At 52.6% G+C, this 13158-nt stretch overlaps 1 protein-coding gene across 7 annotated transcripts in view; it reads right to left on the bottom strand.

The window, feature by feature from the left end:
- The window catches only part of MICAL2 (microtubule associated monooxygenase, calponin and LIM domain containing 2), a 223587-nt gene that overhangs the window by 64100 nt on the left and 146329 nt on the right, over window positions 1-13158 (bottom strand). For 6 of the 7 annotated variants that reach the window (XM_043580680.1, XM_043580682.1, XM_043580676.1 and 3 more), the window contains 2 exons: window positions 4825-5008; window positions 716-897 (listed from right to left, as the gene is read on the bottom strand). In XM_043580680.1, the coding sequence (XP_043436615.1) occupies window positions 716-897; window positions 4825-5008 (366 nt within the window). The remainder of the gene's footprint in view (window positions 1-715; window positions 898-4824; window positions 5009-13158) is intronic. The other variant, XM_043580689.1, reaches the window with a different exon arrangement.

The following is a 13158-nucleotide window of genomic DNA, read 5'->3' as shown; positions in this document are numbered from 1 at the left end:
ATTCAATTCAAGGCCACCTTTATTAACACAAGCTGGGCTGCTAAAGGCAATGACTTTTTAGGGTGCGGAGGGCCACACCGATTACCAGCCGTGAGACCTAGGGAAAACACAGTGTGTTTGCTTACAGGTAAAATGGTGGGCTTACCGACCCCAGCGGGGTCGTCCTGAGGATGCCATGGGGCCATGTTTGGGAAAACTAAACAGGTACTTAGTGAGAGTGTATTTATTCCTGCACAGGTCAAGTTTTAGTGCATGCCACGTGTCCCAAGTACGGCTGATGGCCCTGTGCTGTCCCCAGGGGACCCCAGGGAAGCTGTGCCACCCAGATGGCTGTGGTCCATGCACTGAGCCACATCTTTCTCTAGTGGGGCTATGGAATGCCCTAAAGAGATATCAAAGAGGAGACTGCTCCAGGCGAGAGGGTACCGGGGCCCCCCTTATCTCTGCCAGCCCGGGACACACCGCAGCCAGTCAGGCCCCTCTGCCATACACCCCACTTGAGATTCCAAAGCTTCTTATGGAGCAAGAGGCTGGGCCTGGGTCCAGTCCCCTCACCCCCACATATACCCTGGCCTCACTGCCTCTGAGCCTGAGGGCTGGGCCTACTGGCCCCTCATTCTCCGTGAGGAAACAGTGGCCGGAGGGGTCTCCACTCCCTCCCTGTGCCCCAGGATCAAGCAAGTCTGGCTCCCACCCAGGCGGGCTGTCTGCTCACCTTGCACAGCTTGGGGCTCCTCAGGGCAGTGTGGAGAGACTTCTCTGGTCGGGGCCTCCCTCAGGGAGCTGTGCCTGGTGAGGGGCTGCGGTAGGGGTGGGGGCTCTGGCCGCCGGGGCCTTTCCTCACGGGGCTCTGCACTGGAGGCCTCACTGCCACTGCAGTCTGGCTCTGCCTCAGAGCTGGAGGAACAAGGGGACACAGACACAGTGGGTAAGCGGAGGGCCTAATAGTTCACCCCCCAGGCCCAAAGCGTGTCCTGCCCATCAGTGCAGCCAACAGACCACGGGGCTCTGGGGGAAGACAGTGGTGTAGTTACCTCAGGCATGGTTATCGCCCCCCCTCCCACCTTCATATGAAGTCCTAACCCCTCATGCCTCAGAATGTGACTGCATGTAGATATAGGGTCTATAAAGAGGCAATTGAGTTCAAATGAGGTCATTAGGGTGGACCCTCATCCACTATGACTGATGTCCTTCAAGAAGAGATTTGGACACAGACAGGCATAGATGGGAAACACCATGTGCACATGAAGCCAGCCGTCCTCAAACTGAGGAGAGGGCCCTGGAACAGACCATTCCCCCTCACGGCTCTCGGAAGGAACCAACAAGCCTGCCAACGCGTTGATCTTGGACCTCCGGCGTCCAGAACTACGAGAGAGTACATCTCTGTTGTTTAAGCCGCCCTGGCTGTGGTACTTTCTGGGGCCCTAGCCAACAAATATAAGCACGGACCCAAGCAGGACGAAGCCCAGCAAATATATGCCGATGTGCTTGCACGAAGGTGGGTCTTTCTACATTCAGGATCCTTGAGCAGGATTCCTTGGCTCTCCGGGGTAAGATGAGCTTATCATTTAGGACCTGGGCCTAAACCTTCAGGCATTTCAATGCTGCTTGTGTCCTGTGGGAATTGATGGGGGAAAGAGAGGACTAGTGGGTTGGAGGGAGAGTATTTTTCTGGGTCTTGAATGACTGGCAGGAATTCAAGAGGCAGAAAAGTAGAAGCAGTGTATCCTTAGGCAGCAGGGATAGCAAAAACACAGTCCTTCCCCCCCACCCCTGCCCCCTCCCGGGGCTTGGGGGAGGCGCAAACCTGTAGGGCTGTGAATTTAATGACCACTTGTATTTATTCTCTATGTATATAAGTCCAGCCTGTGTGTCCATTGGGGCACTGCTCCTTCTCCATCTGTGTACCCTGGTGGACTCTCCATCCATCCTGGTGCCCAAGCATGCTGGTCGTGGCAGCTCAGTGGTCTTCACTGATTAGTCCCAGAGGTGCAATGCAAAGTGAACTATACCCATTGGAGGTCTACCTTGAGATCTTGGTACATGGGCATGGACTGATGGATGTGGGCTGAGGCCCTCAGCAGCTGAGAGTTCCACATGTGGATACAGCCTCTCTGGGGAATGGTTGTAAATCTGCTGTAAGAGGGGCAGCAGTGGAGAGTGGTTGTTTGAGTTTCTGGTTCCAACCTTGCCTGGAGAGAGAACTACCTTTGGACTTCCCAGTTAAAGGAACCGAAGTATTTGCTTTGTTAATTAGGCTGGGTTGAGTTGGGTTTCTGCCTCTTACGATGGACATGGTCCAGTCTAATTGAGGCCCAGAAGGCTGTGAGAACTGGGGCAGGACCTTCCTTCTCACCTCAGTGATCACCAAGGGCACTCCAAGGCAGTGGCTCTCATGCAGACATGTGTCACAATCACCTGTGGGTCTTATTAAAATGTATCTTCCTAGGCCCCCTTTCAAGAGTCAGAAGACACCAGACCTCATGAATAGTTATCTACACTGCAGTATCCATTTTCTCTCCTCACATCCCTCCCACATCTACTCCAATCAGGTTTCTGATCCTCTTGTTGGAAAATCCAGAGGTCAATTCTCCATTCTCATCCGAAACAGTGAGCCACCCCCTCCTTCTCGAAACTTCTTTCTCCTCTCAGCTTCCACAACGCAGCCTCTGTTAGTTTCTCTCCTTCCTGTGGGTTTTGCCAGCTCTTTCTCTGCTTGCCCAGTGATTGTTCAAATGTCCTGGGGCTCTCCTCCAGGCTCAGCTCTTCTTTATCTGTGAGAAGATATTCTTACTCCACAGGTAACTCATCGGCATCCTTGGTTTCATAGGCTCCATATGCCACTGGCCCCGAAATCATGGTCTTCAGCCCTGCCTCCTTGACATCTGCATGAAGACTTCTGATAGACATCTCAACACCCCACCCCCCCACTCCCCAACCAGGTCCAAAACAGAACTCTTTTCTCCACAAACCTCATCTTCCCTGATATCTTCTCCTCCTCAAGGCTACTCTAGAAACAATGGCACCTTTCATCCAGTCCCTCAGATCAAAGTCTGGGAGCCACCCTTCAACTCTCTCTTACCTTCACATTCAGTCCATCAGCATATCTTCTCCTCTGCTCCTGACTGTGGTCCAAGTTTCTCATCTCTTACTGGAGCCACAGGCTCCCACCTGGCCTCCCTACATTCTGCTCCTACCTATCTCTGCTCCATGCATTTTCCATACCAAGGCCTGCTGGTCTTTGGATATTGGAAATAAGATGTCTCTTTCTGACTTAAGAGTTACCTAATGGCTTTCAATTAGACCTAGAATAAAATTTGAACTCCGTGCCCTGTCTTACTAAACCTTACTCCTGCCTTACTTTCGGGTATCGTACTCTCCTTCCCCTCATTGTATGCCAGCCACATCAGAAGACACTGGGCCACACTCACCCAGAGGCCTATGTACTAGCGTCCCACTGCTTGGATGCCACTTCTCTCAATCTTCACATGGTGGTCCCTTCTTGTCAACAATTCTCAGCTTGAATGTCACCTCCTCATGGAGGCTGTGGTAGATTGTTGGCAAAAAACAGTTGCAATCATCCCCCTCCTGGATCCACACCTTTTTTCAATGGACCTTTGTAGCTCCTCCCATAATGGTGGAGCCAATTTCCCTACCCCTTGAATCCTGGCTGGCCTTGTGAATTGCTGTGGCCATTCTAATGTGATAGGGGTAGCCAAGACCTCAAGAGACTTTGCACATTCTGCTTTCTCATGGGACAATGTGAATAAGCTTGGTCTGCCTGTTGGAGGAGGAAAGACCCATGGCCAACAGCCCCCTGGAACCCCAGCTGACAGTTAGCCATGCTCCAGAAGCAAGTGGGACCCTGCTGGCCCAAATTCACAAGGGAGCTCAATGAGACCAGAAGAACTGCAGGGCTGAGCCTGCTAGCCCACAAAATCCTAAGTGTAATAAACAGTGGTTGTTTGACGCCCCAACCTTTGGAGTGTTTCGTTACTCAGCATGATTGTGAGAATAGATAACTGATAGAAGAGACCTTTTCTGGCCACCTATTCTAAAGTAGCTGACAAGTCACTTTCTATCATACACTCGTATTTTATCCTTCTAGCAGGAACATATGAGATATTTTTCCTGTTAACTATTTGCTTGTTTGCTGGCTGTCTACCCAATTTGAAAGAAAGCCCTGTGAGAGCAAGGCCTTTGTCTTATGTTGGTGACTGCTATGCCCTCAGAGTCTAGAACATAATGAACAATCAGTACATATTGCTGGTTGACCTCCTGAATGAATTCAGCATCCCGGGGAGGCCTGGAGTCTGCACTCCTAACGACCACTCTGCGTGGTTCTGGTATTGGTGGGAAGGATGGCATTCTGAGAAATACGCCTCTAGGGCAGCAGAGATTCACTTCTCATGCCTCTTCCAGTCCCCAGCCTAGCCTCCCCATCACCATGCATTGCCATCTTACATTTTACTGTGACAGTGACACCCACTCGGCACCCCGTGATGCAGCCATCATGACAATTGCCTTTTGGAGAGAAGACAGTGGGGCCAGAGCCTGTCCCTTCTCTGAGAAAATAGCAACTGCTAACACTTAACAGTGTTTATGATGTGCCAGGCATTGTTCCATACACTTTCCATATATTAATTGTTAGATTCTTACAACTGTCCATGAGACAGGTGTTATAATTGTCCCCATTTTAGGGATGAGTACACAGAGGTATAGAAAGGCCACACTGCCAGTGAATGGAGAGAAGGCCAGCCTCTAAATGCTGTCCTCCTTGTCCAGTCCCTCTTCCATCCCCAGCCTGCAGTAGCCTGAGCATACCTGCTGTCATCACTGTTGACCAGCACACACACAGCCATCATGTCTTGTCCAACTACGTCCTCCCCAGGGCTGATCCTCACTGAGGTCCACTCAGAAGGCAGGAGAGAGATGGCTCCACCTTCCACATCACTGGGCTCTGGCTCCAGAACACTCTTGGGCTTCTTGGGGGAGGTTGGCTCATCTGCTGGGAGGAGAAGAGGGTCTAGAGAGATGGCGTGAATAAACAGGACCTGCAGGGTACCTGCTCCCCCGTCCAGAAGCTTGGGAACCCTGCTGGGGGCAGGGGGTAGGCAGGGCAGCAGGACTTACGTCTACTTGGACACTCCAAGACTGACCTTCTTGTCCTCTGTACCATCGTGGGATTCCCACCACTTAGCCCAGCAGGTGCCCCGGCATTTAGAGCACACCTTTGTGTATAGGGCATGAATGCACATATCTATCTCGCTTAATCCCACAGGAGGGTCCTGAAATGTTTGAAGGGCCCACCTCAGGCCCACCAGCTTCTGGACTGCTATTGTCAAAATCACAGTGTCCAACATGCTGCTGATCCCAGTGGCAACTTCTTAATTCTTGTCTTGACATATCAGCAGCATTTGACGCAGCAAATCATTCCCTCCTTCTAGAAGCAGCTCTCCTCTCAGCTTTCAGGATAGCACAGCCTCGTTCCCTTCCCCTCACTGGCTGTCTCCTTCTCTCCTTGTTTCTGTGCTGGTTCCACCTTTTCCCCCTGACCTGGGGGATACTGGAAGGCTCCAGGGCTGTTTTTGAATCTCTTCTTTTACCTACACTCATGCCAGTGATAATCTCATCTGGTCTCCTGGGTTCAAATAACCCCAGATAACAATGACTCATACCTCCATTTATATTTCCAGCCTAGTCATTTCCCCTGAATCTAGACTTATATATCCCACTGCTTACTTGGCACCTCCACGTGGATGTCTAGCAGACACATCAAGCACATGTCCAAGTGGAGCTCTTCATCCCCACTGCTCCCCAGTCCTGCTTTCCCCCACAGCCCTCCCCATCTCGGTAGATGGCAACCTTGGCCTTCCAGCTGCTCAAGTCAAATGTTTTCGTGGCATCCTTGACATCTCTTGTTCTTTCATTCTTCACTCAAGCTATCAGTGAATCCGGTTGGCTCTACCTTCAAAATATGTCAGGAATCCAGTCATCCATCACCACCTCCTCTGCTACCACCCTGGCCCTAGCCACCATTATCTCTTGCCTGGATTATAGAAACAGCCTCTGCAGGTCTCCCCACTTTCTCTCTCACCATGCACCCCCTTCAGTTTTCTTAAAACAGCCACCCAACTCACTGTTAAATATAAGATCATGCTCCCCTGTTCAATACCCTCCAGTGGACCCTGTGACCTCACCTCCCACTACTGCCCCACTGTCTCTGCTCTGACCATGTCCCCCCATCTTGGCCCCTTGCACTGATCTTGCCTCTTCCCAGGAGATGCTGTCCCTGGACAGCTTCCTGCAAGGCTCGCTCACTCACTGCTTCAAGTCTTTGGTCAGATGGCACCTTCTCCATGAGGCCTACCCTGTCATCCTATTTTGACTGCAAACATGCCCTGAGCGTTCTCCATTCCTCTTTATTTTTATTCATAACACGTCTCACCTTCTAATGATCTCTACAACTTTCTCACTCATTTTGCTTTATTATCTCTCTCTCATGACTAGAATATAGGCAGTGATCTTTGTCTGTTTGGTTTCTTGCTAGAATTGTAGCTGGTAAGGAGTAGATGCTCGATGAATACCTGTTGAATGATCAGTGAACCAATGACCAAAACAGGCAGCCTGAGGCCCAGCTCCATCTTGGCCATGAACTAGCTGGGCAACCCCTTCTCTGGTCTCAGTGGGGCAGATGTGCTTTCTCCTTTCTAAGGCCGACACCGCACTTGCACTTGGCTTCCTCCCCGCCCACCCCCTCCAGCGGTCATTACCTTCTCTTCCCTGTGTCCCAGACTTCTGTCTCGATTCGACCTTTTCCATCAGTATTTGCATGTGCTGGAGCCTCTCCCATTTTAAGAAAACTATTTTTAACCCAATTCCCATGCCCGCCCCCCCTTGCCAACTCTTCTTCCTCTTCTCCCTTTCCAGCCAATATTGGGAGAATTGGCTACACTCGCTTCTCCACTTGTTCACCTACTATCACCCAGCTTCTCAATCCCTGTAATCCTGCCCATGCCTCTGCCACTTCCCAAACTGCTTCAAAGTCCCCCCATGCCCTCCTTAGTGTTAAGTCCAATTCACAAGGCTTTGGGATCCTCCTGCAGCCGCTGCCGCCCTCACCCCTCTCTGCTCTGGGGACACGTTCTCTCACTGCCTCCCTGGCTGCATCCAACCCCTAAGTGCTAGGTTCTTCATGCCTCCACCTGGGAGAGGTTAGCTACTCCATAACTGTGTTTACCATCTGTGAAGATAACTCAACACATTTTTTATTTTTATGTTTTGAAATATTATATAGGCCAATCAAAAACACGTGTGCAGGCAGATGCGGTCAGTGGGTTGTCAGTTGGCCACTCCTTACATATGGACACGCTTGCCTGTGCACACACATGGGCACACCTCTGCACAGGTGTGGCAGTGGATGGGAGGCACGGGGGAGTAGGGGTGAAATTGGATGCTTGGCTGTATCATAGTAGCAGCAGTAATAATAGAGGCAGCTTACTTTTACTGAGCACTTTTATGGAGAACTATTTAAGTGTTTAACATGTATCAAGTCTATTAAACTTCACAGAGCCCTCTAAGACAAGTATTATTATCCCCATTTTGCTGCTGAAAAAAAAAGCAGGTGCACAGAGAGGTTAAGACACCGGCACATGGTCATGTATTTCATCAGAGGACAGGGACTAGTCTGCATGGCTGTGAGCAGAACAGAACCATGGACGCCAATGTGCGTGACCTTTATTCTGGGAGTTTGGGCTGGAGTATGTTCCCAGTTTTTTTTCCCCTTCCCCACAACAGAGCCATGCTTTGTCCTGTGATTTTGCGGCCCTTCCTACTAGGGCAGGTAGGTGTGCTTCCCTGCCCAACTGACATGAGGCTTGGCTGGGACACTTGCTTTGGCCAGTGCAAATGAGCAGATGTGACGTGAGCAGTGGCTTCAAATGGCCTTGCTGTTTGGCTAGCCCACTCACATTCTTGCTAGTTTGCCATGAGAAGAGTTTGTCCCAGATGGCCGCTGCCCCTTCGGCTTAGGTCCCTGGCTGTGGGCACATAGAACGAGTCTGGAGCCTGGCCCGACCAATCCCATGGGAGCTCAGGCCACCCTTAAACCTGCAGCCTGAAGCAGAGCCACTCAGCCAACCCACAGACCTGTGAGCAGGAAAAATAGATGCTACAAGCCCTTGGGATTTGGAAGTCTTGTTACGCAGAATTACCGTAGCAGAGACCTGACTGTCTACCTGGTTTCTACCTGAGTATAGGTGCGTGTGCCAGAGCCAGAACCACAAATATTGTGGTTGACTATACATAGTCAACAGGTGCTACTTGGCCACCTCTGATCCAGACCTGTGCTCGGGGTTTGGAAACCAATCAGCCATGCTCTCTCTGCCTTCAAGGTTCTTTTCCTGTCCCACAGGGGAGATAAGGCATATTCATACATAGTTGCATTACCAGGTAGACGGTCTGAGAGCAAGGCGGGACGAGGTGGAAGGGGAGGGAGATCGGACTTCCATACAATAAACACTGGGTTTAAGGCACCATTTTGCTGGGTTAAGGACAAGTCGGTTCTGATCAGAGAAGAGAGAGGTGGTGCTCCATGGGATGGACGTCTGTGAACAAAAGCAATGTGGGAAAGCATTGCTACTTGCGTGGGAACAGAAAATCACTCTGGCGGGAGGGCAGGAGAGTATATAAAAGAAGCCAGTGGGAATGACTGCATGGACACTGAACCAGAAAGGGCCCTGAATGGCAAAGTGAAGAGTAGATTTCACTCCAAGAGCAACCATTGAAGGTATCACCAGACTGGCCTCAGAGAAAGATCGCTCTAATTACTGAGTGGAAGGTGGACTGGAGGACCCAACAGGAGGGGAGAGGGAGACTAGGAAAGGGGCTATGATAACCTGGGGGAGAACGAAAGGCTGAGCATGCGCAGCCAGAAAAGAGGGGAGTGAGGTTGCTGAGAGCAGCCTGGGGGGATCAGGTAGCTGCAGGCAGTGGAGGCAAGCTGTGCCAGGCTGTGGTAACATCACCTGGGGGACCAGCCCAGACCTACAAGGAACGCTCCGGGGGTCTGCTTTTCTCCTTCCTCCTTCTAGAGAGTTTTGGCCTGGCCAGCAGGGCTGAGGGGTGGAACGGAGTAAGGCCTTAGGCTAGCTCCCTGAGCTTCTAGAGGGCTGGGGACATGGCTGACTGATGAGCCCTCAGGACAGCAGGGCTAGCATCTTTCACCACAGAGTCCAGATAACAGTGGAGGGGCTGGGAGCACTGGGAGGTGAGGATTTTGAAAAAAGGAAGCTGGAGATTCCTCTGATTACCACCTTATCCAGGTAAAAAGCCCCAAAGGTGGACATACTCTTCCCCTCCTTCTGCCCTCCAAGGCCTGGGCCAAAGGCTCCAGCTGGGTCTCTGGGGTTCAGTGCTATGCCCAGGAGGAGACTGCTTCACTCAAGCTTCTACTTCTAGACCCCTCTCTCATTCCCTGACAACACCCATCTGCATGCACATACCAGTAGTCCTAGCTCGAGCCACCCTGGTACCAGCAATGGAAGTCATCAGCAATGGAAGGCAACAACGAAAGTAACACCAACTTATATTGAGTGCCATTATCAACATCCATCATCTCTAACATCCTGACGACTTGCAAGGATGGTGCTGTCACCTTCACTGCATGAGTGCAAGAATGTGGCACCCAGAAAAGAACTCAGCCAGGGCCCCCCAGTGAGTCAGCTGGATCAGTCGCCACGGGGACATGCAACGGCTGTGTCAGTGGCCAGCCCCAGGTGAGGGTCCAGCTGTGCCCACCTGCTGCCTCCCCCAGGCCTGTCTGCAACTTGTCGTACGTTTTGCCTGAAGTTATGTATTTCCATAGGAGAATCCAGGACTCCAGTGGGGCTGGGGGCTGCCAAGGAAGGAGGTGCACAGGGTGGGGGGTGAGAATGATCCAGCAGCTCCCAGAGCAACTGCGCCTGGCCTCTTGGAGGAAAGCAGCTCTGCTCAGAGCCGAGCATTTCAGTCTCCTCCCAGCGCTCCAGCCAGACACCTGCTGCCTGATGATAGAGGACACTCCAGCAGCGGAGCCAAGCTGTGTCTGTCCTCACACACCACCCCCAGCAGCCAAGTCCCAAGGCCTTTATCTGGCCAGACCCCAGCTACAGTGTCAGGGTGAGGACCCTTGGTTCTGCTGCTGAAATTGTTCCTGTTTTCTCCCCAAGACTGGAGACCCTTCCACGCTCCCCCAGAACCCAGGGAGACAGCAAAGCAACATGTTCTCCTGTGTATTGTTATTAAGTCCATTTTACAGATTAGGAAACTGAGGCTCACAGGCGTTATCTTCTTTGTCCAAAGTCACACAGCTCCTAACTGCCAGAGCTACTTCTGGCTCGGGGCTTGGCAAGACTCCCTCTGCTGTCTTGTGCACTGTCCTCTCTGAAGAACCAAGTTTAAAAAGAGCAACGAAACTAAGTTTATCAGGATCCAGTCAGAAAAATAGAACTCAAGCCAGAAAGTTCAACAGAGGAAAGTTACTACAGGATACTAATGACGATGGTGTCGGATGAGCCGGAAAGCCAAGTGCAGATCGGGAGACAACCCAGAGACAAGCAATAGCAGGAAGCCACCTGCTGACGGGGCGGTGGGAGGAGACGGTGAGTCCAAAGGCCAGGGCTGCCAGGCAGGAGTAAGTACCACGGGGAAGACACAGTCACTGCCCGGGATGCAGAGAATTGGAGAAATACCCTGGCCTCTCCCTTCATCCCGCCCTCCACCTTCCCACTAGTGCACCCAATGGCCAGGCCTAACAGGAAGCCAGTTGCCAGGGAGCCTGGGAAATGTAGTTTGCAGGGATTACACCTGTTCACTACAGAGCAGAGCAGGGGAAGGGCAGGGAGGATGTCTCAGAGCAAACAGGCAGATGTCCAGGACACTAAGCATAGAGCGGTCTCCCCACCATCTCGTAAGGTGGACAGCGACGACTGAGGGGATACTGACAAGCCCCCAGCAGGATTGGGGAGGGGCTTGGGAAGGGGCTTGTGTCAGCCTTTCCCTTCACTCACTGCCAGGGGATGGCACAGTTGTCTATGCCAGTACCAGGGTCCCTCACAGTGCATGTACCCTTAAAGGATAAAGGCACAGGTGCCTAAAGACGGTACAGCTGCCATCCAGGCTTCTGAGAGTGACACCTCAGGGTAGACTCCCAGGAATGCCAGTTCCCAAGGGTCTTCAGGGAATGGCAAAACTGATGGTGAGCCCTGGGCCTCGGGCGTGGCTGTCCCACCCTCCCGTACTCTGGCCAGGCATCCCCAGGCCAAGTGTCTAAGCCTGTTTGTGCGCAGACGTGTGTACTCACAGGCCCACGCTCTGCTGCCCTCAACCAGGGTGGGGAGCACTACTCAAAGGGCCCCGCCTGGCCTTGGGAGCAGCCTCTGTGCAGAGACCAGCCCGAGTAAACTAAAAGCCAGCTAGGGGGAGGGCTCAGGACTCCCCAGCTGTGGGTTCCATCCTCACGGCTCAGCAGAGCCGACCTGCTCCTGCGGTGGGGCCCTCTTGCCTGCACACGAGGTCAGACATCAGGGGAGTACCGCCTACGGACAGACCCGGAACCTGGTGTGAGCAGCGGGGTCTTCTCCATCAGGACCAGGAGGGGAGGGGGCCTGTGGTAACTTCCCAGCAGATCAGCGGGCCCCCACACAGCCAGCTTTTTCTCCTTTTCTTTTGCTAATAGCAGCAGATTTAGGGCCTTAGTCCTCAGACCTCCATTCTCTTCTTCCTCCTCCTCACGCCACGATGGGTGCCGTGTCAGGCCAGCTCTGTGCCTCCAACTTTGGGCACAGCCAGTACCCTATATGCAAGTTTCTCTGAATGACGTTGGGGGTGGAGAACTCTAAGTTTCTGGGTAGGAACCCTAACAGCAACCCAGGGAAGCAGGAAGGGAAACAGCCTTGGGGCCCACAGGCCTTCTGTCCCGCACACGCCCCATGCCGGGTGGCAGGCCATCCCGGTGCGCCACAGCTCACCTCAGGGCAGATGGGAATGGCAGGCATGGCTGCCAGGCCCGGATGAAGTCCTCACAGCCCCAGGGACGTGCCAGGCCTGGCTGGGCCTCATGCGGGTGGGAATGGCAAGAGAGAACTGATCTTCTAGCACTGCTAGGTCCCCCAAGTTTGAGAAGTTGGCTTCTTTGTCTGGGTGAGGTGTGTGTGAGGGGGGGCTACCCCTCTTCCTAGGTCCCCCTGCTGCCTGCCCTCTTGTGGTCTCAATGAGAGACACTTGCAGGATGACTCGACTCAGGAGGTCAAAGGCACGTTGAGCAAACCACATGCCAGGCGCGGGGGCCGAGCCTTCCCCACCCCACCTCTTGTCTCAGACCTGCCACCTGGATTCCTGTATCAGAATGCCAGGAGAGGGAGACAATGTGTGTGGCTCCGTGGCCTGGGCCTTGACACCCAAGGGGATCTCGCTGGAGCCGCTTTCTGCTGCCAAACTCACACTGGCTCCCACCGGTCACCCAGTTCTGCGAGAGATGCTGTATGAAGATCACCCCCAACCCCCCGCCGAAAGGCAAGAATGCAAGTCGAACCTCCCCTCTCCCAATCAAAGGGCTCTGTGGACACAGCAGGACACACAATGTCACATGTCATTCTGAGCCATGAATCGATGCCAGCAAGACCTTCTCAAGCCCAAGACAGCAGCAGACTCTGCGGTCTGAGGTCCAGACCAGAAGGTAGGGCTTTTATCTGTTCTGCAAAAACTTATCAAGGGTCCAGTATGCGTCAAGCACTGTTCTACCAGTGGGAATTATAGGAGTATCCGAAAGAGACAGAGATCTCTGCCCTCCAGGAGCTTATGTTCTGGCAAGGAAGGATATATAAGCAATAACCATAATCAGTAAGTGAATTACATGATATGGTCATGGGTGATCATTTCTATGAACACCTGACTAGTAAGTGGGGTAGGGGGGGATCAGGACAGCTGGGGGTATGGATTGCAGTATTAACGAGAGACCTCCCTGGGAGGGAGACAAGGGAACAAAGAGCTAAATGAAGGGTGGGGTCAGCTGTACAGATACTAAAGAAGGGTGTTCTGGGCAGAGGGAACAGCCAGTGCAAATGCTCTAAGACAGAACGTGCCTGGTGTTCAAGGAGGCCAGTGTGGCTGGGACACAGT

This window comes from Prionailurus bengalensis, chromosome D1 (genome assembly GCF_016509475.1).
Source record: "Prionailurus bengalensis isolate Pbe53 chromosome D1, Fcat_Pben_1.1_paternal_pri, whole genome shotgun sequence".
NCBI classification, from domain to species: Eukaryota; Metazoa; Chordata; class Mammalia; order Carnivora; family Felidae; genus Prionailurus; species Prionailurus bengalensis.
This window is presented reverse-complemented; position numbering and strand designations above follow the sequence as displayed.